Raw genomic sequence first — 26,869 nt, forward strand, 5'->3', positions numbered from 1 at the left:
TGACCGCCTGATGCGAAGAACTGACTCATTGGAAAAGACCCTGATGCTGGAAAAGACTGAAGGCAGGAGGAGAAGGGGACGACGGAGGATGAGATGGTTGGATGGCATCACTGACTCAATGGTCATGAGTTTTAGCAAGCTCCGGGAGTTGGTGATGGACAGGGAAGCCTGGCATGCTGCAGTCCATGGGGTTGCAGAGTCGGATAAGACTGAGCGACTGAACTGAAAAAGTCAGACGGAACTCAGAATTAAAGACTTGGAATCTGAACTCTCCAAGATGAAAACCTTTTAAGAAGTTTCTAATAAAAAGCAGAATTGGGAAAATATAAACAACTCTACCTAGAAGAACGAAAAGTTAGAAAGTCATTGGCAAACAAACTAGACAAAACTAATAAAAGGCAGGCAGAGGTCAGAATAAAACTAGAGAACTAGAAGAAGCTGCTGCTGAATTTGAATCTGGATCCCATAGAGTGTCTCCCCTGGGATCCACAGATGAGTCAAATCTATATCAGGACCTACTTTTGAAAACATCACAAGAACATGTGTAGATTTTGAAGAGAAAATATAAGTCAAAATTTCCCTATTGAACTGTTTATATTTCATTTTAGTTTTCTCCCATTAAACATGATGAGAAAATCTTTCTTAAAGGAAAATATTTTTGTGGGGAAAAAAAAAACTTTAGGCAATGTCAACATTCTCTGAAGTTTTTCCCCAATCTTAGATACTGGGGGAGACAGGAATAAGAAATACTGCTTTGATTCTTTATACAGTATTAATAATGATTTAAACTGGTTTTTAACACCAATAATCAACTTTTAAAATAAAATTAAAATGACCTACATAAATATGGGCAATTCCAACTACAGCAGAAACATTTTTAGCAACCGTGATCAAACATTCGAAAACAAGGCACACACTGCCAAACAGTTAATAACACTAGACAGTAGAGGAGTACAACCCAAACCTCAGGCGAAGAAGCAGATGGAGTCATCTTCATTGATGGTTAGTTGAAAAAAATGCTTTATCAAAAACAGAGTATCAGAACTTTTCTGTAACTGCTTTTAGCCTTCAATTAGACCTGCTAGGTATTTATTTTAGGTGATGGGTAGGTTTTGTCCAGGCAGGAGGTTATAACTCCCACCAAAATTTAACCAGAAAAAAATAGGCTGAAACTTAAACTTCCTGGACCACTGACGTATCAGCCAGAATCTACTTCCTTGACGTCACTGTCTGTATCCTAACGCAAAGTGTCTTATATATCCATCAACAATCCAAGCTGTGGAGCTGAGAACTAAAGTAAAGACAAGGTCGAAAAAAAAAAAAGACAAGGTCGAAGTTGTAGTTCAAGAATCTAACTGCCACGCCTTGTACTCAGTTCGATTTAGGGTAAATTTTTTCATAGAAAAAGTTCTGTGCGAGGATGTAGAGGTCTCCATCCTTTTCTCGTACAGCGTGGGCTCTGATGAACTGGAACTGCTCTAGTGCAAACTCATAGAACTCGTTCTCCATCTTCCAAATGTCAGACTGCTGTAGCTTTGCAATGGTTTGTTTAGTAGGGAGTTTCTTCTCTGTGGTTTTCCTAAGATGAGATTTCTTTCCTACTTACAAAGGCAAAAGAGAAAAGGTAAATAAATTCTGAGAACACACACAAATATCAATGCCTGTTTATTTGAAGAGATGACACGTGGAAAGCAGGTAACATAACTGTTTTGTCTTAAAATCTTTCAGGCAAAAACAGTGTCCTAATCTGATTTGCTCCTTCATAAGACAAATCTTTATCCCCATTAAAGATTTAATGAGATGTCAAATAATAAAAGAATTGCCACTTGGTAAAGCGTAGATGGTCACTGTACATTTTATACTCTCCAATGCTTGGTGTTCTGACTAGTTTGTTTTTAAAGATATAAAATATCTATTTTTCAAACTTTGGACTGATCTCTCATAACCTCTATTCTGTATTCCTATGTATTAAAAGCTAGGGCATATGCATACTCTAGGGGAAAAAAAAGAGTCCCTCTGATTGTACATTACCAAAGAACAGGGGGGAAAAAAATCAGGATTGGCCTGGACCAGCACAGTCACCTTCAGATTTTTAATACTGTCAAGGCCACTGAAACATACTTTTAGGAGCATTATAACAGACAAGAGCACAGAATCATTACCAGCATGATTCAGTCTCCCAATCCTACCCCCACCTAAAATGGCACCAGCCATGTTGAAAGGGGGGAATGCATGGCCAGCATTACTGAGTATCACACAATTTCTAAGGCTGGCACTAGAGTCTGTATCTTTCCACTATACCCACAATGCCTTTTAATTATCATCTCATGCATGTTTATTCATTCAAAAGATATTTAGTGAACACCATCTGTGTGCCATGTATTGTTCTGTATTGAAAATGGTGAGGAGAAATGGACAATATACCTGCCTTTCTGGAGTTTTACTCAACAGACTTCATATCATACATATTTTGCAAGTGGCAAAGTTAAAGTCAGCTTAAAAAAAACAAAAACAAAAACCATCCTTTATATACCTGTACGATAGAGTTCTGTAGCACCCCTGAAGAACCGGGGTAAAGCTGCCTCCAGTAACATGATAAAATCTTCAAGCTCTTCAGTTACTCCCACCAGAAAGTATTCATTAATTAGGTTATACTTGGCTTGATCCATAGCCCACCTGCTTCCCACATTCCTAAAACCAAAGAAAAAGAATAAAAAACCTGGTTGTAAAATCTGCTAAGTATTTTTGATGACTTTGACACTGTATATTATGGAAAAAACAGATAAACATGTGTTCATTCAAAGCCTTAATGCCCTTTTATTAATGTCCTTCGGGAGGCACACCTGTTCTTAATTTCCTTTGCCTCTGTCTCCAATTTCTGCTGAACCACACAGGGCTAATTCAAATTTTACCAGGCGACACAGCAGGAACAGTTAAAAAATATGTATATTTATGTATCCTCCTATCTGATTTAGGTATGAGGACATCTAATTTTTGTTTACAGTTGACACTTGAACAACATGGGTTTGACCTACACAGGTCCGCTTATATGCAAGAATCTTTCAATAGTAGATACTATTAATACTACATGAACCATGGTTGGTTGAATTTGCAGATCCAAGGAATCATGAATACAAAAGGCCAGCTATAAGTTATACTGGAATTAACCCCTGCCTTGCTCAAGGGTCAACTGTACTCTAAACTTCATTCATTTTAAGAGCTCTCTAGGAAGGTCTAAGCAATTTTGTATAGTGGTTATCTTCATTTAATTTATGAATTTAGTTTTTTTTAAGGAATGGCTCTGCTACAGATCTTTTAATTTTTTCATTGTCAGCTAATGACTGTTAATAGAGATTTGGCCCTAGATAAAAACTATGCCTTTGGATTCTTTTCAGCATTGACATTTCCTAGTCCCAATTCCAAGCTCTGCCTTTAAGCAGTGTGATATTAGGCGAGTATCTTTCACCCTTCTAAACTTGTTTTCTCAGCCAGTAAAATGCTGGGGTGGGGACTTCTTCGGTGATCTAGTGGATAAGACTCCACATTTCCACTGCAGGGGGCACAGATTTGATTCCTGGTTGGGCAATTAAGATTCCCCAAGCCACAGGGTACAGCCAGGAGAAAAACCAACAAAAAAATACTAACACTTGTGAATTCCCTGGAGGTCCAGCTAGGACTCTGTTCTTTCTCTGCCAAGGGCAAAGGTTTAATCCCTGGTTGCGGAACTAAGATTCCACGCTGCATGGCCAAGGGTCGGTGGCTGGTTGGGGAAGTAAACAAGTTGATTTCTAAGGTCCCTAAAGAAGTTCAGTTAAAATCTCAGTAACACCCAACAGAAAAATATATTATTGTTCTAAGGTGGGGGTGGCAAGCTTTTCCTATGAAGAGCCAGAGAGTAAAGCCCAAGATGGGCTTTACAGGTCATATGGTCTTGGTCACAATTACCTAATTCTGCTTCTGCAATGTGAAAACTGCTATAAATAATAAACAAATAGATACGGTTGTCTTTTAATAAAACTATTTATAAAAACAGGTATTGGGCCAAATTTGGTGTCCAGGTTGTAATTTACTGATTCCTGTTGTAAGGAAATGATTAAAAATTGAGAAGACATTCTTTCGAAGTGTCCAAGTCTTCTTATGTTATTATAGTTGATCTTTGAACAAGAGGGTTTATGGGTGCCAACCAGACTCAATCCCCCACTCCCCAGTTGAAAATCTTCTTATAACTTACAGTCAGCCCTCTATATCCCATTTTATATTCGAGGATTCAGTAGTGCATGACTACAGATCATGCACTACTGTAATACATATTAAAGTAAAAAATCTGTTTAAGCGGGCCCTCAAAGTTCAAACTTGTGATTTCAAAGGGTCAACTATATTACGTGCTGATATAATCTACTGAGTAAGACCTTAAGGTTCACAGTGACCTAACATTACATTTCAGATGATGATGGAAAAAACAGAAGGCATTCCTTGCATCTCTCATGGTTTTAAGGAAGACACTAACTGCATGTGTTTCTTGTTTTTTTTTCCTACTTTTCCTTTTAAAATGATTGACTAGAACAAATAAATACATACCATTATTTTTATAAACTGAAAACTCAGCACATCCTGAAGAAATAAATTCTATTAAAGATAAAATATCTTTATTTTACCTTGGCTTCTCTCAAAGTCAAATCAGTTTAACAGTAAAACCAGGTGAATAATTTACCCACTAAGCCTCTTCTTGATCTAAAATGGGTGGCTAAAACAACAAGCTTAGGAGAAAACGAGGTTTATGAAAGGACTCCTGACTTCTAATTAAGAACACTGCTAGAATATAGCAGTACACATAATACTAAAAATCTTTAAAAACCAGCATCTGAGAAATCATGGCAAGCATCTTATACATGAAGAATCTTTTTAAGGCACTTCAAGGTAACTAAAAAACTAGGTATTACTTAATTACATGTTATTTTTGGTCTGGTCTTTCATGAACTTCCTTACACTAAGCCCTTGACTAATGCATCCACCTTTGTGAAATAGAGATTATGGAGAAAAATAAGTAGATTATTGATTAACGCTAACTTTATCTCCCTACCAGCATTCCGAGCTGTGACCACAGAAGAAGGGGATTTGAAGCCAGAGCTTCTCTGGAGCACAGTCTGAGCCTCCCTCGGCTACACATTCATCAAAGGTCTGGAAAAAATACAGAGCAGAACATGTGAGCCATAAACCTGAGCTTCACCTATCAATTATCTTAATGTGGTGAGTTATTAAATCGATGGCAGCAGAGTTGGATAAGATAGTGACTTAAAGTGATAGGTTACAAAAATATACTTGAGACACTGAGCAAAGTTAAATGTGGGCTTTTCTCATATTTTTGTTTCACACCAATGTTTATGAGAATTCTTCTACCATAAGAATGGAACATCCCCAGATAATAATTTGTCCTTGAAATTAAGTACTGGTTTATGTCAAATCTGTGTATTTATATTTTCTATCCCCTTACCAAAGTAAATTAAATAAGACTCAAGATACTCTTCAGGAAATAATTATTTGAAAATAATATAAAGTAGAACTACACTTAAGTCCTTCTCTCTTTTCTCAGTAAAACGAACAAGAACATCATTGTACAAGCAAAAGTGACCCCAGATACTTAACGACTGATATGGCCCCCTCTCCAAATGCATCTGATTAAATTAATTAAAGGGCTTCCCAAAATGCAAAAGATGCGGGTTTGATCTCTGGGTCAGGAAGATCCTTTGGGGTAGGAAATGGCAACCCACTCCAGTATTCTTGCCTGGAAAAATCCCATGGACAGAGGAGCTTGGTGGGCTACAGTCCAGGTGGTTGCAAAGAGCTGGACATGACTGAGCGATTGAGCACACATACAAATTAATGAAAAGGGAAAGAGACTCACAGGTTATGGGTCTAAAATTAAATCAGCTTCACTTTCTTGAGAACTTACTACTATCTGTCACAGGCATTTTTACAGAAGGCTTTATCTATCTGAAATGATATTAAAATGCCAGAGAACAAACTTAGGAGCTCAGGCTGTTGCAGTAGTCATCTATAAATACCACCTGTTAATTCTGAAAAGAGAGAGTATGAAAGAGTAGAAAGAGAATGCATCCAGAGTCCAGACTTCTGAGTTTCTAGAACCAGGTGTGACCTTATCTTGAGTAAGTCATTATGGCCTCTAAACCTCACTTTCTAATACAATTCATATAAAATTAGGTAAATTCAAAGGTCCCTTTCAACCAAAACTCTATTGAGAATAGGACCCCAAATCCTTAGATAAGACTATGAATAGAGGAATAGTGGGATAATTATCTTTATTCTGGCAACATTTAAGAGGCAACAGCAAACTGCAGTCCACAAATGATTTGTCCATTTCTTTTACAGACAGCCTTCACCATGATATAGGAAAGTTTTATGACTTGGGCTTGAATCTTGAACCAGAAAACTTAAGTTTTGTGTTAGTCTCTTCATCTAAAAACCAAGGACATAGTCTTATTTTGAGGAAGAAATAAAATGATGAATGTAAAACAATCTACCACAAAGACTGGCTGGCTCATTTTTTTTTTTTTTAATTTATTTATTTTATTATTATTATTTTTTTCCAGTGGGTTTTGTCATACATTGATATGAATCAGCCATGGATTTACATGTATTCCCAATCCCGATCCCCCCTCCCACCTCCCTCTCCACCCGATTCCTCTGGGTCTTCCCAGTGCACCAGGCCCGAGCACTTGTCTCATGCATCCCACCTGGGCTGGTGATCTGTTTCACCATAGATAGTATACATGCTGTTCTTTTGAAATATCCCACCCTCACATTCTCCCACAAAGTTCAAAAGTCTGTTCTGTATTTCTGTGTCTCTTTTTCTGTTTTGCATATAGGGTTATCGTTATCACCTTTCTAAATTCCATATATATGTGTTAGTATGCTGTAATGTTCTTTATCTTTCTGGCTTACTTCACTCTGTATAATGGGCTCCAGTTTCATCCATCTCATTAGGACTGGTTCAAATGAATTCTTTTTAACGGCTGAGTAATATTCCATGGTGTATATGTACCACAGCTTCCTTATCCATTCATCTGCTGATGGGCATCTAGGTTGCTTCCATGTCCTGGCTATTATAAACAGTGCTGCGATGAACATTGGGGTGCACGTGTCTCTTTCAGATCTGGTTTCCTCAGTGTGTATGCCCAGAAGTGGTATTGCTGGGTCATATGGCAGTTCTACTTCCAGTTTTTTAAGGAATCTCCACACTGTTTTCCATAGCGGCTGTACTAGTTTGCATTCCCACCAACAGTGTAAGAGGGTTCCCTTTTCTCCACACCCTCTCCAGCATTTATTGCTTGTAGACTTTTGGATAGCAGCCATCCTGACTGGCGTGTAATGGTACCTCATTGTGGTTTTGATTTGCATTTCTCTAATAATGAGTGATGTTGAGCATCTTTTCATGTGTTTGTTAGCCATCTGTATGTCTTCTTTGGAGAAATGTCTGTTTAGTTCTTTGGCCCATTTTTTGATTGGGTCATTTATTTTTCTGGAATTGAGCTGCAGGAGTTGCTTGTATATTTTTGAGATTAATCCTTTGTCCGTTTCTTCATTTGCTATTATTTTCTCCCAATCTGAGGTTATAACCATTAAATAAATGGGATGTATCCATGTCTGTCTCTCTCTCTCCCCAACTGTCCTCCCTAACAGTCAAATACAAAGTTTTATTGGTTCTTATTTTCTTTGACCTCCATAGCATTTGTCTATTTCTTTGAACACTGCCCTTTTGGGCTTTTTGTTGCTTCTCTGTACCTTTCTGAACATACTATCATTATCTTCTTTTAAGGCATGTTTTGGTCCTTCTACCAAGTATGGAAATTCAGATGTCTTTTCTTACCTACACCTTTCCTTAGCTTATTCACACTTCCTTGTAATAATTTATGATTTCCAGGCAGAAGCTTTCCAAATCTGTACCCCTAGATGAATCACTTCTTACGTATCTTCTGATACCTAGTGTGCCTTTTCATTGAGTTTCCAGTATTACCACATATTTTGTATTTCTGGCAATACAACAATACTGCCCCTTGTAATTCAGACTCAAGATCTCAGAACATTTCTTAATTTTTTCTCTCCTTCACTTAACTTCCTCGAGGTAATGTCTTTCCATCTTTTTTTTTTTTTCAATCTTACTTTCATCAGGATCTCATAATGTCATTTCTCCATCCTTACAATCGCTTTCTAATCAGGTTCTGTTTCCTCTCTTCCTTCAATCTGTTCTTAGACCACCAGATAGTCTAAGTAGTCACTTCTACATCCTCTACTCAGAAAACGTAAACAGCTTCTAATATATTGAAAGAAAGAAGACACAAACTCTTTATCCTGGCTTTAAAGAATGCTTCATACTCTGACTTCAATGTGCTAGTCTTATCTCTATGTATAACTTCTTTACCAGATTAACCTGTTCTATAGTTTCTCAAGCAAGTCATATGTTCCTGCAGATCTATATATTTTTGCTAAATACATTTTCTTCCTCTGAAAGTGCTTTCCTCTGCTAATTAACAGACAAGACACTATCTTTCCAATGACTACTCTGGCCTCAGGTCACTCATTCTTTTAAACTCATAAATTAATTATATATACTGCCCTGTAATAGTCAACTCTTAGGATCAGGTATGTATATCTATATAGACATCTTTATCTAAAGAACTTGCTTCATGTACTTTGAAAAAATATATATATTATGTTCACTCCTCCAAACTACAGAAAAACTTCTTGGAGGGATCATGCAGTACAGATTTGTGTCCTCCATAGCATACAATATATTGTTATATCAGTTGTTTGCACAATCAATATTTGTAAATGGCTGGGGAAGACTGCACTTCGGAGATTCTGCATGAGTATTAAAGGCACAATTCTGGTTGAGATGAAGGCAGGGGCAGTAACATTTTTTCATGAAGCATTTTTACAGTTCCTTAAAGTTCTCCAAAATTATCTTAGGATTCCCTTCCCTGCCCAACACACCACACGCCCCCACATCACTCTATTTTTTAAAATGAAAACATCTCAGTTTATACTTAAGACTCAACCCCATTCCCATGGCCATTATATTATTTCTGAAATTTACCAGATGGTCTATTTAGATTTGCTGGTCTAAGTCACTTTCTAAAAAGTGGTTTTATTATCCTTTATGCCAACTTGTAGCTCATAAAAACAAAACCTATGTATCTTCTCTACCATCTTCCAGGTTCCAATAAACCAAGTGATGATATATCAGAAGGTTTCTGATTCCAAGCCTATTCAATTTCAATTTTAAACGAATCCCAGATCATAGTATAGTTCCCTGAAACTCAGAAGAGGTGCTCTGCTTCATTATACCTCTGCCTGAATAGAGTCTCAGATAGAAAAGAAATGAATTACTAAGGTGATTGTGGGTGAACTCACAAACTGTACCACCATTTTGTGTGTGTAAAATTCAAAGACATTAGAAAGATTTTGTTTAAATGTAAGAAATTAGGGTATTAAAAGAGGTTGTGGTATTAAAAGTTTCCAGAGAGTCACTATATAGACAAATTTGGGAATTAAAATATCCACTATTGGAATCAAAACTGATTAATGAGTAAGCATGTGGGATGGCTATTTTAACCCAAGTTCTCAAGTTAGCCAATTCCTACTTCCTGTGTTCTAAACTGCTGAAAGTATTTGTTTTTCAAACAAAGCAAACGTGCTGATAATCTTCAAGTTCACTTTTGGCCAGTAGCTTAAAATCTGCTAAAAAGTTTCCCTAGTGGCTCAGATGGTAAAGCATCTGCCTACAATGTGGGAGACCCAGGTTCAATCCCTGGGTCAGGAAGATCTCCTGGAGAAGGCAATGGCATCCCACTCCAGTATTCTTGCCTGGAAAATCCTATGGATGGAGAAGCCTAGTAGGCTACAGTCCATGGGGTCACAAAGAGTCGGACATGACTGAGCAACTGCACTTCACTTCACTTTAAAATCTGCTAGCCTACTCTGGGAGGCAGATTTACCACCAACATCCACTCTTCCCTTCTTTCAATCCCAACGTTTAGCTTCTCCTGCAGTTAGGTGTGGCCATATGACTAAGTTCTGCCAGTCAGCTGGGGGCAGAAGTAATGTGAGCAAGTTCTGGGTCACTTAGTTAAAAGGAAACTGGTGGGCCTCTACTTTCTTCCTTCCCACGAGCTAGAAGGCACATGCTGTGGTGACCCAAATTTAACCAAGCACGTAAGGGCAAGCCCCTGGAGGGCAGGAGTGTAACAATATGGCAGGAACCTCACTCCCTGAATGACAGTGCAGAGCAAAGCTGCTCTAAGATCCTGGGCCCCTCCCCTTTAGGCTTTTATGTATGACAGGAAAAAAATCTATCCAAACATCTGAATTTGTTTTAAAAGCTTAGCATTTACCCTAATTCACCTCCCACACATTTTATTAGACAATATAAAAGTGGAAAAACAGTGTGGGTTTTGCCTCCTTTATAGTTCCTTCTTATTATATGGCAGAGGTGCTTCACTCCTATCAACTTAAAAGAAACAACACAAAGAAGGCCAATAACAAGGAAGATATAAAAAAAAACAACTATAAACAATCAGAAACTGGTGAACATACATGAGTGTGCCAGATCTTAGTGTACAACAGAAGTCCTAGCTCTTTTATCATTTATATTTTTTAAGCCACAACATGTGTGGGATCTTAGTTCCCTAACCAGGTGTTGAACCCACATTCCCTGCATTGGAAGCAGAGTCTTAACCATTGGATTGCAAGGGAAGTCCCTCTGCTATTTCTCTATAAATATGTGATGAAAAAAGTAAACCAAGTGAGAGAAATCAAGTTAACACAACTCAAAACCATCTTTACTATGTAAAACTTGAGTGAACGCACCGAGGTCTTAATCGAGATGAACTACTCCACTGACTCCAACAGTGACACTAGCCCTTGGGTTTCTCTACTCACATCACATCACAGAAGTTGACAGTCACTCAAATGCTGGCCACCAGAATTTTCCCATTGGTTTGCTAACTTCTATTAGCCTTCTCCTAAACATTTGGGCCACATTTCAGAAATGGAATTTTCTATAAATAAATGTTTTACTCTGATAAAACTTCAAGGTCTTAAAATACAAAATAAAAACAAATGAAATAAAAACACTCTAGTCCAGATCTCTTCTTCTCCCACAAAACTCAGTTCAGCATACTAGAGAAACAAAGTTATAATCACCTTTTTCACTTAAACAACTAGATGTATTTAGATTATTAGCTTAAATATTTAATTTCTATAATTGAAGGTCAATAATTAAACAAAATTTGATGCTTGGTAGTGATGGCATTTACATTCAAACCCTTTTCTACAAATGATCTTGCTTCACATTTTCTACAGAAAATTGGAAGCTGAGAGTGAGCTCCCCCTTGATTTCTGCTTAAAAAAAGGCCTTCTGCATCTGTAGGCCCTGCTGCTCTCATATTTAAAATGTAAAATGGAGAAATAACAGCAACTATCCCATAAAATTATTGTATGGACCACCTGAAATGATATATGGCATGTGGCTTAAAAAAGAGCTTGAAACACAATAAGCACTCAATAGATGTGAGCTGTTATTGTTGGCTATAGTAAGTAGTATTATTACCTAATTCCCCAAATGAAATAGGATAGCAACCACAAAGCCATGGTATCCAGGGCTGACATGACAAACGGTGGATGCAGGAACCTACGTGACTGTGAATCTTCTCCTTACCAACATTAACACTCCTTCAGTTGAAGGAGGGAGATGGATACTGACAATTACTGAGTAAGAGTTAGTGTAAATGATAGGGCTAAAATTAAAAAAAGAAAGGAAGCAGTTGCCACTGAAGTGAATTTAGAAATCACTGCTGATAAATTTTAAAGTATTAGGTCACAAAAGAGTTATATTACTAGAGTTTACAAAATTTTGCAGACTTTCCATAGTAACATAAGTATATATTTTTCTAGAAGATTAAATAAAACTAAGAGATTTTTTTTCAGTGTCCACTGGGGAAAAAAGGGTACTGTTTGGATCAGTACCTTCTGCCTAAAGCTTTGAGACCAAGGAAAGAAATAGCAAATTCTAAAAAACGAAAAGGTAAATCTAAAACAAAAAAATTCCACTGCCTTCTCATGCAACAGAGGGCACCGCTAACTTAGGAAAACATTAATTGTTGGATGTTAATTACTATAATACATCAAGTATCCAGCATCACTGCTATGCAACACTAGGTTTAAAAGGTGCAGAATTCTCTCACTGAGCCACCTGCTAAGTGTTTACAGACGACCTAAGCACCATAGTAGATGTGGTGTCAACAAAGGTGAATGAAGTATAATCCCTGCTTCCGGAAGTTCACAGCATTCTGGAGAAGACATATATGTAAACAAATAATTCAAGTACCACAAAATAAATATTTAAAAAAATAGTGACACGAATGGGGTGCTCTGGGAGTGCTGAAAAGGACATGGCTCTCTGCCAGAAAAGACTCTATGAAAGAGGTAACACTTGAGCTGGATCTTAAAAGTGGACAAAGAGTTTTCCAGAGTGAAGGAGAGACATTCTAAACACAGGGAACAAAACGTGTGCAAAAAGTACGAAGGGATTAATACATTTGGAGCAATGTGACATTTTAGGAGGCTGAGGCACTGGGCGCTTGAGGGGAGAAAATGAGGCAGGAGAGGGTGGTTGCAGGCTGGTCCCAACAAAGGTGTTCCACCAAAAGAGTGACAGAGTTTGGTTTCTTAGGAAAGCAAGTCTGGGGCTGCTCTGGAGGATTCACTTCAATAGAAGACAACTCAAATCTGAACCTGCTAAGTAAGAACTCTGTTGAGCTATTATTTTCATCTTGCCTGAAAAAAATAGCGGTTTTAACCAAACAGTGTCCCCAAACAGATGAACACAAATCAGTGTCAACTCCCTTCATCAAGATTTAGAGAATCAAAGTATATATCAAATATGTCATACTCATGAACAGCTATAGTGAGCTCATAGAAAACTGTTAACAGGACTATAATAAAACAAATATTCAGCCCTGGAACAAAAGTAAAATACTTTCTAAAAGGACAAAATATACATTCCAAAATATCAACTACAAAATAGTTTTATTTTTGCTTCTTCATACTTTTTTTGGTTCTTTAGAAATGTTCCACAATAAGCAAGTAATATATTTATAATCAGTAATAAATTTTAAAAGCATTCACTCTTCATTGCATGCAATTCATAAACAATTACCTTTATAAAAATTTTGAAGCTAAAATACTACCTTTTTGTCTCCTTGTTTTCGTCTTCTTAATCCTGGTCTATAATCATCTCCAAATCTCAGAAAGTAATAGTAAGAAACTAGCCTCTCAATAGGATCCCTTATGACATTAATGTAAATAGGCTTTTTCTTCACTCCAAATCTGAAATAGAATAAAATTTAAATGGTGAAATCAACACTTTCATTCTGTTTGTGATATCCTGAAATTGTAAGTTTGAGGTATTAATTCTGTATGGAAAAAATATGAATTAATTTAAGTAGAGCACATGGAGATTGGGAAATATTTCATGATTATTTACATTACAATAAAGTAATATTAAAATTACAACTGAAGATACAGGAGAGAGGGGAAAATTGAATGACAAATAATCTTAAATTTTACTAGCAAGAATTACATAAAACATTTCAGTTTTATATAGCAATGAGTTCTCATTTCTGGACCACCAAACTAAGTAACTATATTTATGGACACAGCAGAAGTTCATACAAGTGTGACCATTTGAGCTTACCCTCTGTGGTGCTAATTTTAAAAACTAGATAGAAATGAAAGACATTAAGTCTTTAGCATTATTCATTGCTTAGGGAATGAAGAGAGTTGAAGGAACACAGAAGGTGTTTACTTTAGTAATCCTTGTAGACCCTAGAATTGTCTAGCTGGTTCCTGTTCTCATATCCTCACTTATCTCAGCCTTGAACTTTAGTGTTACCCCAACTCTCCACTTTCCTTTATTCTTCATTTAACACAATTACCAAGTTCTTCTGATTTTTTCTTTTGTAGGTTTTCCACAGATTTGATCTGTCTTCATCACTTCTTTTCCTGTCATAACTGCCCTCTTCGCAGGCCTCTTGCTTAGAGTACTGTGATAATTGGTGGCTTTGTAATAATAATAGTTTTCTTGCATCCAATCTCTCTCCCTTTCAATTTACCTTCATGCCAATTCTCAACTGATATTTCCTAAAACACCATTGATTAGATCATTCTCCTTAGGAACCTGAGATACCACTGTTTATGTTGACATCAAACCCAAACTCCTTTGCTTGGTTGTTAATATCTGCTTGCCTTATGTCTTGGGTCCCGCCTTATTGATCTAATTTTATTTTCAACTCTCCACAAATAAGAAATCATCTATCGGTTATAATTAGGTCCACCTCTTCTACCTCCCACCAATATATCATACTTACTCCCAGTTCTCAATACATGCCTTTGCTCATTGTCTTCCTTAACTAGAATGCCATTCACATTTCCCTATTCTTTTTATTAATTCAATCATTCAAAAAAATGCTTTTTTGTGTATCTAATACATGCCAGGAACTATTTTAATATTAGGAAAACAATAATGGGGGAAAAAAAAGACAATATTCCCTATCTTGCCAAAGTTAACATTCTACTTGGGAGAGACAGAATGTAAACTAATAAATAAGTAAATATCTTAATGGTAAAAATACTAAGGAGAGAAATGATGCAGTGAAAGAGAACAGGGAGAAGGAGGGACAGTAAAATTTAAACTAGGGTTTTCCAGGGAGGCAGCACTATTATTACATTTTTTTTTATATTTGGCTTCCCTCATAGCTAAGTCAGTAAGAATCTGCCTGCAATGCAGGAGACCCAGGTTCGATCCTGGTTCAATCCCTGGGCAGGAAGATCCTTTGGAGAAGGAAATGGCAACCCTCTCCAGTATTCTTGCCTGGAGAATCCCATGGACAGAGGAGCATGGCAGGCTGCAGTCCATGGGGTTGCAAGAGTTGGACAAGACTAAACCACCACAGCACTATTATTATGTGATGAGAAGAGAGCCCCGTCAATATCTGGGAGAAAGTGCTCCAGGAAGATAAGACTTCAAGCAGGAAGGCCCTAAAACAGCTAAGTGCTGGGCATTTTTGAGAATCAACAAGGGGGTCAAAATGGCTGAGGCAGCATCACGAAGGGGTAATGACAGAGCATGAGAGAGGAGAGAACTGGGGGTGATGGTGGGGGAAGTGCAGATCACATGGGCTTTGTAGGGCACTATAAGCATCAGAAGGGAGCCTGAGTCAGCAGAGAAGTGTCACGATATGGAATCTAACGTACAGCATTGTGATTGTAATCAACAGTGTGTGTGTGCGTGCCCAGTCACTCAGTCATGGCCAGCTCTTTGGGACTCCATGGACTTATAACTTAAATTTCCCTTCTTACTAAAATTTAAAGGCACCCAAAAAGCACATAGCTAACCTAATCAGTTTCACATTTCCCACTTACTTTTGCCTGTTACAATAAATGTCTTACACACACACACAGACATTCTATAAATATTTTATACTAAATTCTTACGCAAATAAGTAGTGAAGAGAGACCACAGAAGAAAAAAAGCAAGATGCCTAGATAGAACTTGCTTCTCTCAGCCTTTGAATAATTGAAAAGTAACTGAACAGGACATTTCTAATTTACAAACAGGTTGTGTTCTGTGAGAAATGCTTTGTGTGTAAAAAGGGGTCAACTCTGTTGAATTCCAGTCCTTTATCTCACTATTAAGCCATTTGTCTAAGTCATTAAAATCTTTTGTACATATGGAAATACCGAAAACTACAGAGAACTTTAGAGCCTCTTGATGAAAGTGAAAGAGGAGAGTGAAAAGCTTAGCTTAAAACTCAGCATTCAAAAAACGAAGATTATGGCATCCGGTCCCATCACTTCATGCAAATAGATGGGGAAACAATGGAAATAGTGACAGACTTTATTTTCTTGGGCTCCAAAATCACTGCAGATGGTGACTGCAGCCATGAAATTAAAAGCTGCTTGCTCCTTGGAAGAAAAGCTATGACCAACCTAGACAGCATATAAAAAGCAGAGACATTACTTTGCCAACAAAGGTCCGTCTAGTCAAAGTTAACAGTTTTTCCAGTAGTCATGTATGGATGTGAGAGTTGGACTATAAAGAAAACTGAGCATCGAAGAATTGATGCTTTTGAACTGTGGTGCTGGAGAAGACTCTTGAGAGGCCCTTGGACTGCAAGGAGATCAAACCAGTCAATCCTAAAGGAAATCAGTCTCAAATATTCACTGGAAGGACAGATGCTAAAGCTGAAACTCCAATACTTTGGCCACTGGATGTGAAGAACTGACTCATTTGAAAAGACCCTGATGCTGGGAAAGATTGAAGGCGGGAAGAAAAGGGGATAACAGAGGATGAGATGCCATCCAACTTGATGGATGGATGGCATCACTGACTTGATGGACATGAGTTTGAGCAAGCTCTGGGAGTTGGCGATGGACAGGGAAGCCTGGCACGCTGCAGTCCATGGGGCTGCAAAGAGCTGGACATGACTGAGTGACTGAACTGGACTGATCAGAGTACTTTTTGGTAAAATATTATTCTATTAAATTTGTGAGTTGGTTGATCAGAGCTTGGGGTGTATTTTTTCAATGAGCAACTCATAAACCTATAAAATCAACAACAATGCAGTAAAGTTTTTCTCACAATTTCTAGAAGAGGAAACAGTATTGTTGCAAATATTATGGCATTGTCAAATTAGGTATCAGAGTAGAAGCTCCGTAAGGACAGAAGACTTTCTTTCTGGTTCATAGCTTTATCATTAATGTTTAGCATGATGTCAGACAGGTGTTGGATATTAGAATTAGGTTGAATGAACTGTTGTGAATTGGCTACTTACAAAGGCCTTTCTGTGGAACAGTGTACTCACTAGTGAGAAGAGGGTTGGAAGGCATTAGGGATAGATACATACCTGCTACCTTAATTGAGAAAGCCAAGAGTCTTGTAACAGGAAAGGGCAGGACAGTGGGGCAATGACTCCATTCTTAGATTGTGAGAGTCCCTGGGCACCTCCTTTATCATCTCTATTATTAGCCACTGATCCACCTGAACTGTCCCCTTGGGAATTACCTCCTCCCAGACTATCTCCTACCAATGCCTCCTCTTTTCTCCTAGTCCCTGAAATGTGGAACACATGGTGATTCTTACCAAGTAGAAGTGAAAGAGGGATATGGCATTTGACAAAATTCTTCTTGCTATCTGGGAAATGACTTTCTGGGGCATGGCTTTAGGTGGCATTTATCTGTGTGAAACATAATTTTAATGAGATAATCTATATAAACTTATTCTGAAAATGGATAAGAGTTATTATTTATAAGTCAGAGTATGGGCATGTAGACATGGAAGCAAAGAATTATAACTGAAAATAGGCATGATAAAACAGCACTGGACCATTCAGCTCAACTAGTTAGGAAACAAGCATCCTCTTAAATTTGTACATTTAAACCTCTGGCCAACCAGGAAGTTTTATACCAGTGGAAAAATACGTTCTGTAGTTGTAGACTCAGCTTTAACCCTGGCCAGTCATCTGAGTAATTCCTCAGGAGGGCTCAGATGGAAAAGTAGAAAACTCATCTTCACTCCAGGAAACTAAACTATTATTGACCCATTAGAATGCACTAGGAAGAAAAGAACATATTTCATAAGAATCTGTCATGTTAAATGATGATCAAAAGGGAAAAAATATAATCTGAGCAGCAAGTTGGTAAGAAACCTTATTCTTGCTGTATTAGCATCCATGGTATAACAATAAGGAAGACAAACCAGGCACATTTCTTTACACCCACACTCTATATAGCCTGGACAGATGAATGAACATCAAGAATAGTTAAAAGAAGAAGTGCACACTCAGAACATTTGAAAGGAACGTTGACAACTAGAAGATGGTGAAGCTGAAGGAGGGTTGAAGAGTCTTCATGAAGTTATTACACTGAGATTTCTGCTTCACACTAGATTTAACATTTCAAGTTAAGTAGCAGTCTCACACAAGGGACGCTGAAATACAGTTGATCTGCCGTAAGATGAATTCACAGATGTGGAAACTGTAAATAACAAGGGAGGACTGTACACATTTATTCTGGACCCTCTTTTCCCTAAAGCATTCATAGAAACCTCCAAAATTTGCTATAGTAAATTCCCATTGTCTTGTTTCAAAAATGGTGAATAACCTGTTGGTGTTTATTGGTCCCACAATGATATGAAGATTGGTCCAATCTCCAATGATATGATATTGGTCCCACAATGATAATGATATGAAGAACAAAAGATTTTTAAAATAACTATTTCTTGAAATGTGCATTCATCTATTAAAATGGCACAATTTTTTTAAAATAGGAGGGGTGGTCTAACACTACCAAATGCTAGTGAGGATGTACAGCAAAATAATAAAAGTCACTGGGAAAACCGCTCAGCAGTGTCTTACAATCTAGCAATCTCACTTCTAGGTTTTACACAAGAGAAATGAAGACATGTGTCCACACAAAACCTGTACGCAAATGTTCCGGCAACTTTACTCATAATCACCAAAAGCTGGAAAAAACCCAAGTATCCAGAAACTGGTGGGTGGACAGAAATTGTTCTGCCTCCATCCCTACTCCTCAGTAAGGAACTAACCACATGCACCCAACTGGATGAGCATCAAAAGCAGTACACTAAGAAGCCATTCAAAGAGACTTGGTGACTGAACTAGATCCATGTGGCAAAGAAAAGGGTGATTCAAGATGACTCTAAAGTTTCTTCTTTGGATGCTTTGATAAATAAAAATGGGTAAAATTCTCAAATGACAATACTGGAGGCAAAGACAGAATCTTGAGCAATGCCTGATTTGGAGCTGGAATAAGGAGGGTCAGCACAAACTCAAAAAGGAAGAAGAAAACACCAGTAAGCCATCAGGTAACTGAACAAAATCAGAGTTTTAAGGGACTGGCTAACATGGCTCTGTGTGAAGTATAACTGCTTCATACTACACTTGAATACTCACAACCACCCATAGAGTAGTTAATTATCCTTATTCCACAAACGGGAAACTGAACATCTAAAGTCAGGTGTCTGAGACTGCTGAGCTGGGAAGGGACTGAGGGAGATTTAACTGCAGATCTGACTACAGGGTCACAAAGAGTTGGACACAACTGAAGTGACTTGGTGTGGCACGGCTGACCCGAGAGATTCCTTCTCAGCATCTACAGGATCGATGTCACAGAAAGAGCTAGTAATATAAGAGCAATAAAAAGGCAACTCTCATATATTACTTAGAATGATTAAAATAATTTTTAAAATGTTTCTACACTGTTGTGACAGCTTTGCTAAAAGATGTAGAAACTGGTACAAACTTCAACTGGTTCAGCAGAGAAATATAAGGCAAAAGGGACAATCGCACAGAATCTATATATTATAAACTCTTGGCCTAAAATACTAACACTTTATTACCCTCTAGTGAAGCATTTAATTATTTGTTTCTTATCCTGACATACCTGCTTCTTTACTGATTCATCTCAGTTGTGAAAAAGACAACTGAGGGGATACAGTGAAACCAAAATGATGGTGATGACAGCCCATACTCATTTCCTGGGGATGACCAACAAAGGTACATACCTCACATGGGCCTGAATAAAACTGAATGCTGTATTAAAAATTTTTTCCAAATATCTTTCTAAGCCTGAATGATGATGTATGACCCTAGGTAGCTAGATTATTTAAAAAAAAAAAAACAAAAAAAACACAAAACAACTCAGCAGCATCTGATCAAAACCAGCATTAGTTTCAGCTGGACATTATTCTTGATAAGGGAAAATATTCTGAAAAAGGCTTTTGAAAAATGTTCAAATATTTTTCTTTGTAAAATATGAAGAAAATCAAAGTGGGAGTAGTAGATACTGCTGATAAATGAGTGATATAAATTTTAAGTGGAGAATAATCTGAATATTTTCACTGTTTGTAATGAACCATAATGAACTGATAATTACAGGAAAAAAAGGGGGCTTCAGTGAACTCACTGAGAATAAGAACTGCAACTTGTTCAACTTTATACTGCCTGTATGTAACCTAGGACATTGTGTCCTAGGTTATGAAAATGTCTTAACCTATACAATTTTCTTTCCACTGAAAAATATCTAAATTCGTAGTTATTTTACATTATTTTAAAATGGTTTGTCCACCAATTAAAAAAAAAACAGTAATTAAACACTAAATAGGAAAATGGAAGGAAGAACTAAGAAATGTGCTTAAAAATATAAGAATAGGGTTAAGACAAACAGGAATGGGATAAGGTTAAGACAAGACAGGACAGGAACGCAACTATAACGAGAAGAGATTTTTGTTCTTATTCTAAAGTTCTAAACAAAACCAGATAAACATAACCAAAATATAGCTTGAGCAGATATGGGTTTACAAATAAAATGTGTGCTTCCTGTGATCAGTCTAAATTAGAAAGCACCTTTCAATTTTTATTTGTCCACCTTACTGCCTAGGTTTCCTGGGTTTGTACTCTTTTTAGTGTTCCTGCTAAGGCAATTGAAAAGCTATGTGATTAAATATTTCTTTCATTGAATTTGACCATTTTTTTCTTGAAGGCAAGTATTTTAATGGACTCCACAAGGTACTATACCAGTCAAGAATACGTTTTAAAGAATAAAGTATTTTAAAAACTGGTAAGGTGATGTTTCTTTCCTCTTTTCCTTACTTGTGGAGAGTATGACAGTCAAACTAAAAATCATTTTAAAAGATACTAGTTATATCTAAAATAGTTTGTGACTATATACATCAAAATACATTTTCTCTAGTTGATTTTTTTAAGGTATTTATTTAAAATCTTGTAAAGGTCTATCAGAATTTTTCACAATACTTTTTGCTTCCAATAAAATGAAACAGATTATGAAAATATTCAAATCCTTAAACGTTCATGTCAGTATTTAATACATGAGATTAATCTTTCCAAGAACTTTGTATTTTTTCAACTATAAGAACCCTAGCATACACCAGAGCTTCATTCTAAGTATAAGACTTTTGCCAAAAGCAAAAGCACTCAATATTATTTTAATAATGAAAACCTCAAGTATGAAACCAAGCTATGTGTGGAAAAAAAATAAATCATTTAGGTGAAAGGGTAACAAACATTCAATTGAAGGATAATGCAGCCCTGAGGGAAAATATACATATGAATGAAGTTTATGAAATTGGTTCAGTGCCTCTGCAAAGAAAAATAATTAGTTTATTTTAAAGCTGCCTATACAATGTTTGCAATATTGCTGTATGAATTATTTATAGAAAAATGTACATCTAACTTTAAAGCTAATATTTTACTGAAAGATCCTGAGTGCTGTGGAAGGAACTAGAAACAAAAATATACTGTTTTTATGTATGTAACATTTGGGAATTCCCTTTAATTACTTGCTTTCCAAAAAAGTTAAGATTTATTATCAATGTGAATCTGTAATATTTCATTCAACTATTTTTCTTTTCAAATTTGAAAAGTTGAAATGATACTGGGACATCAATTTAACTGTTGGATTTTATACAGAATGCTCTTTGAAGTTGTCAAATACAAGGGGATATATTACTCTGAAGTCATGACTGCTAAAGAAATGACTGAGCAAATGCATCTACGATTAAATAATTTAAAAGTAGGGGACTTCCCTGGCAGTCCAGTGGCTATGACTTTGCCTTCCAATGTGGGTTCAATCCCTGATCAGGAAAGTAAGATTCCACATGCCTCACAGCCAAAAAAATAAAACAGATGCAATACTCTAACAAATTCAATAAAGACTTTTAAAATGGCCCACGTAACAAAAAATAATATTTAAAAACATATTTTTAATGTTTTTGAAATTAGTTTTATTAGGGAAAAGATTTGCATTTGAGGTTTTCCAACAATAATATTCTATGTGCTACAAAAAAAAATGTTTAAATAGATTTACCAAACTATACACATTTAAAATATTCCTTTTAATGAGTATTCTGATTAGTACTTAATGTGGCAAAAACTCTAGGGGGAGGGACATAGTGCTCGGATACTGTACGAAGTCCTATACTTTATTAACTTTTCTTGAAAGAGTTACGACAGGAATACCTTGATCCTGTGCCTCCCCCAAAACATGGAAAATGAGAGTTATTTATGTCCAGTTTCAGGCAAATCACTATAAAGAAAAATCACTTTTAAAAAAGTCTTTTTATATCTCAGTTGTAAAGCTAAAACAAGGTAGCCAAAGGGGAAGTGTGTCTTGGCTGACAAGCAGACACTTCAGGTTATCAATAACTGAGTAATGGCTTCTTTGCTTTCTCTGTTCTTAGTCAATGATGTGGTAAGTCATAATTCGACTGGCTTCTAGGTTCAAACTTGGAACTCTCCTAAAATAGTGTCATTTGATTGCACATGAAGCAGAAACATAATGATAAATAACTTTAAAAGGCATTACCTAAATTTATCTACCTTAAATTTCTAACATTAATATGACAATAATCAATTTATGAACACTAGAGGGCAGTAAAACACTAGAAGGTATATTTAAATTACGTATCTAAAGTGGCAAACACAAGCCAGGACTTTTTTAAAAATCAAAATCACAATTATTTAATAACTCTATCCCTTTTTAGGTTGCTAAAGTACAAAACATTCTTTTGTGTATAATTCTGGGTATAACTTACTTTGCAAAATCCAAGTAAGAAATGTGCCCATGATAAAACCCTGGTTTCATCTCTTTCCAGGAAGTTATATTCTTTACAAAGCGCACCTAAAAAAGGAGAACATACTCATTACTTAAGCACAATTTAAGGAAAATGAAATCTGGTGATAGCAAAATGCTTTTCATTTAGGCATTTAAAACTGATCATACTACTTTGACAATTATGGAGCTTGAAATACAGGCTTCAACTAAGAAAAGCATAGTGTGACCTGTAATTACTAATGCATCATAGAGAAGCTACTGTCACCACTCTTAGAAAAGAGTGAGAGGATCTTTAAAACAAAATTGCACAATGCAACCATTTATGATACTGTACAGTGAGTACATTTATATGGTGGGGGGGAGGGTATACAAACACACAAGCTGAAGCAGGTAGCAATTCAATATGGGGATAGCTTATGCAAATCTTTCTTCCTAGAGACTTGTTATTCATAAAAATTCCCATTTATTAATGACTAACAAATAAAACAAATATCAATTAATCCTAAAACCAAATGAGTGAAGAAAAGATGAGTATCAGAAGACTTTAAACCACTAAGAGCAGATATGATATGGTTGAGCAGATATCATTAACTTGTTGATAAAAAAGCTAAAAGGTAAATTTTTAAAAATATCTAAATATTACTATTTTAATCTACTAGAATTAAAAGTATACAAAAGATTAGTTAATACTACAATTTAAGTATAAATATAAAAGTTTCAAGAACTGGTTAATATAGAACTTGATAAACCAGCTACAAAATAGTGATACCTAATTCTTCAAAGAAAAATGATATAAATTTCTGATAATCAAATCTCTGCATGATCAACAGCAAGTGGTTAAGAATCTCTTCTGGAGACTAGAGACAGGGTGGGGATGGCTGAGGGGTGGGGGCCTACCACCCTACACTGCAGGGGAAGCACCCGTGAGCTGCGACCTCAGCCCCTAGCACAGAACTGTCAATCGCATACTTCTGACAATTTATCAATCCTTCGCTTACTTTTTACAATAGTTAGTCACATGGTGATATTCTGGAGCACTTCTTACCAGGTTAGTCAATAAATTAATAGCAATGAATGATGGCTCCTGGATAAGGCCCACTGGTAGGAACAGAATAGGGAAATGGTGCAGAAGCAGCCTGATGTTGGAGGATGTGAACTAAGGAAAAATGGAAGATTCTGGAAGTAGGATTTATAACTCAATTTATAACTCAAATACTAAGAGAAACAATGGAGTTTTTGGAGGGGAAATGAAAAGAAACTTTTGTTATTATTTTACATATACACACACATTCTTAAAATCTGAAAATTGGATGTAGATAACAAAATTATGTTGTATTAGAGAATACACAATTATATTTCAGCAGATATTTACAATTTGTCTCCACCAAAACGAATGAGCCAAATAAACATGTGATTTGAGATTCTCAGGTTCTTTCCTATTTGGTCTTCAAGACATCAAATAGAATAAAAATATCAAATGGCAAATGAAAAAGAAATAGAAAATAAAATACTACTTAATCCATAAACTGAATCCTTAAAAAAGTTTACATGTTGAATATGAAAAATCCTTATAATTTCTACTTAATGGTAAATTATACAAGCTTTTGATTCTGTGAAAATCAGTTTCAGTATTTCAGTCCCAAATGAGGAAGAAATACAAGGCAAAGAGAATAGGAATGGGAAATGGTGGTTCAAGGGTGCTTCAGACACTTAACAGCTGAGCTCTTCAGAAGCTGAGATTTAAATGGGTGTGATGGTATAAGAGGGAAATGAAAGGAAATGACAGATTGAAACCTGAGAAAACAGAGTTATATAAGCCAAATGTTAGAGGATCATAGAACACTGTGATGAAAGACAGGTATAAGCTTCAAGTGTCCTTTTTTCCTCCACCCTTACAAAGGATGGTCAAGATCAAACTAAATTCTCCTAAAGACACACTACATCTGCTGTGTGTCCTACACTGTGAGGTGAAGAGCCCTGGAAGCTGGGTGAGATCTGGACTGCTACTGGGCTTCCTAAACTCAGTGTATAAATGAATCATCTGGGGCTCTTGTTAAAATGCAGATTCTGACTCAGCAGGTCTGGAGTGCGGCCCAAGATTCTGCACTTCTAGCAAGGTTCCAGAGCATGGCCAGGCCAGTAGGTGACACTGAGGAGCAAGCCTTCAGCACGTGTGGACCCAGGACCTAGCTCTTGGTTTCACCAACATGAAGCTCCTTCTGCAGTGCCTGCAAAGGAGGCCTGAGGTCTACAGAGGCTCTTTAGCAAGGATACACTCTCAGTTACTGCTTTCATGATACGGGGAATAAAAAAGTATACTGAACTAGAACAGTGGTTTAAAGGTTATCCCATACCTATACAATACACACACACACACACAAGCTACCACAACATATAAAACAGAACGGGGGGGGTGGGAGCGTAATGCCCCCACCTACTCAGTCTTCTCCATCTGCCCACACAGTGATGCCTGAAGCACTCTGGGACCAAAGCATTCCAAGAAACACAGAAAGTAATAAAATAAGTAAAAGGGTTGTGCCTCCACTGGACTCGGGGAAGTTTGGTGAAGGCAGAACAGAACAAGGCATGAAGCATCCACTGCTGTCTCAAACTTTCCTGTTTGCAGAATCAGCATTTTAGAGGTAGAAGGGGCCTAGAGTATCCTGTACTCTTTATGTTACAGATACAGAAACTGAAGTCCAAGAACCACATACCTCAGATTTTGGTCCAATCATCCTTCTATACCACTGGCTAATTTCTTTAATCCATTATTGTCCAATTTAAACAAGGTGGGGGGGCGTGGGGGACCAAAAGGCTTGAAAGGATCAGACAGATATCTTTCACATCATAAAACTGATCAACGGACTTGGACACTGAGAATTTCAGGTTCTGTCCAATGCTCAGGAAATCCCTGAAATCCATACATTCAAACCTCCAAGATCTCAAAGCTCTGTTGATATATCTCTCTCAACTGTTTATTTCCCTCCTTACATTCATTATAATCTTAACCTCCAATCTACCCTGTGCATTATCTCTTGTATTGAATAACCATTTTTCGACAATGGCCGCTGACTTATTCTTGCCTTTTTATTGTCCTGGGTAACCTCAAGGGTTGCTGAACAATGCAGGTCAAAACTAAGAGACCCAGTCTAAATGTAGGACTTTGAATCTTACTATACTGAATACATTCTGAGGCATATTCAGGTATGTTAAATTCTCTACAGTCTATTTTTTTTTTTTTTTTTTGACCATGCTGCACAGGATGTGGGATCTTAGTTCCTAACCAGGGATCGAACTGGTGCCCCCTGCATTGGGAGCACAGACCATCTGGGAATTCCCTACATTCTATGATTGCTAGTCTCCAAACACACAGAATCTTTCTCTAATCTCCAACTAAGAGAATACTGAAAGTTACAAACTTAATATATATGTGTATGTATTTTTTTTCTTTCATCTAATCAACATTTAACTAAGGCAATCTGTTAAAATCTCATTAATAAAGCTGTGGCTGATTTGCAATAAATCAAAAGATGCTGAGCTGAGATTTACCTCCCCTTCACAGGGAAGCAAAAAGTGCGAAGTAAACAAATACTGTCAGTAAGGTTAAAGCGGTGCTTCACACTACTCTGGAGAAGAGTCTGAGCATTCAGAAGTGTCATTTACATAGGACTGAATTCTATACCACCCTAATCTCTTCAAAAGTAATCTCCCAGGACACAAAAACCTAATTAATGCCCTTTGAAGAACATACTTTTTAAAAGTTTTCCTTTCAAAGTATTAATTTAGCAACATTTAATTTTTATCGTCCGAGTTCTCTAGAATTTCCCTGCCGCTCCTCGGTCATATTCTCTATGCCCTTTCATTTTCTGTGTTCTCGTCTCTTCTCTACCACTTGCCTTTCAGTTTTTCTTCTAATTTTCCTCTACAGTGGAGCATTCTGCCCAAGACTGTGAGATAAAGCTCTGGGATAGAGAGGAGTAAGGAGAGAGGTAGATCAGGTGAGCAAGCTTCTACTCAGTTCATGTTATGGATTCTTACTGACTACGATACTTGGCACTAATGAAAGATAAAGAGAGGGGCACAAAGGAGCAAAACTAATAGTATCAAATGAAGCTGAGTCTGAAGACACTGAAAACTCTTG

General features: G+C 36.9%; 1 protein-coding gene and 1 long non-coding RNA gene across 6 annotated transcripts in view; one reads left to right on the plus strand and one right to left on the minus strand.

The window, feature by feature from the left end:
* Window positions 1–105: 105 nt before the first annotated feature.
* Window positions 106–26,869, minus strand: part of HS2ST1 (heparan sulfate 2-O-sulfotransferase 1) — a 170,580-nt gene continuing 143,816 nt past the window's right edge. For 3 of the 5 annotated variants that reach the window (XM_043877866.1, XM_043877868.1, XM_043877864.1), the window contains 5 exons: window positions 22,709–22,794; window positions 13,266–13,404; window positions 5,081–5,178; window positions 2,534–2,691; window positions 106–1,601 (listed from right to left, as the gene is read on the minus strand). In XM_043877866.1, the coding sequence (XP_043733801.1) occupies window positions 1,372–1,601; window positions 2,534–2,691; window positions 5,081–5,178; window positions 13,266–13,404; window positions 22,709–22,794 (711 nt within the window). In that variant the 3' untranslated portion in view covers window positions 106–1,371. The remainder of the gene's footprint in view (window positions 1,602–2,533; window positions 2,692–5,080; window positions 5,179–13,265; window positions 13,405–22,708; window positions 22,795–26,869) is intronic. The other 2 variants (XM_043877867.1, XM_043877865.1) reach the window with 1 other exon arrangement.
* LOC122677668 lies at window positions 4,776–6,493 on the plus strand. The gene is made up of 3 exons (XR_006335885.1): window positions 4,776–4,917; window positions 5,084–5,247; window positions 6,388–6,493. It is a non-coding gene; the product is annotated as an uncharacterized LOC122677668 (long non-coding RNA).

The sequence above is a fragment of the Cervus elaphus genome, chromosome 20 (assembly GCF_910594005.1).
Source record: "Cervus elaphus chromosome 20, mCerEla1.1, whole genome shotgun sequence".
Lineage (NCBI taxonomy): Eukaryota > Metazoa > Chordata > Mammalia > Artiodactyla > Cervidae > Cervus > Cervus elaphus.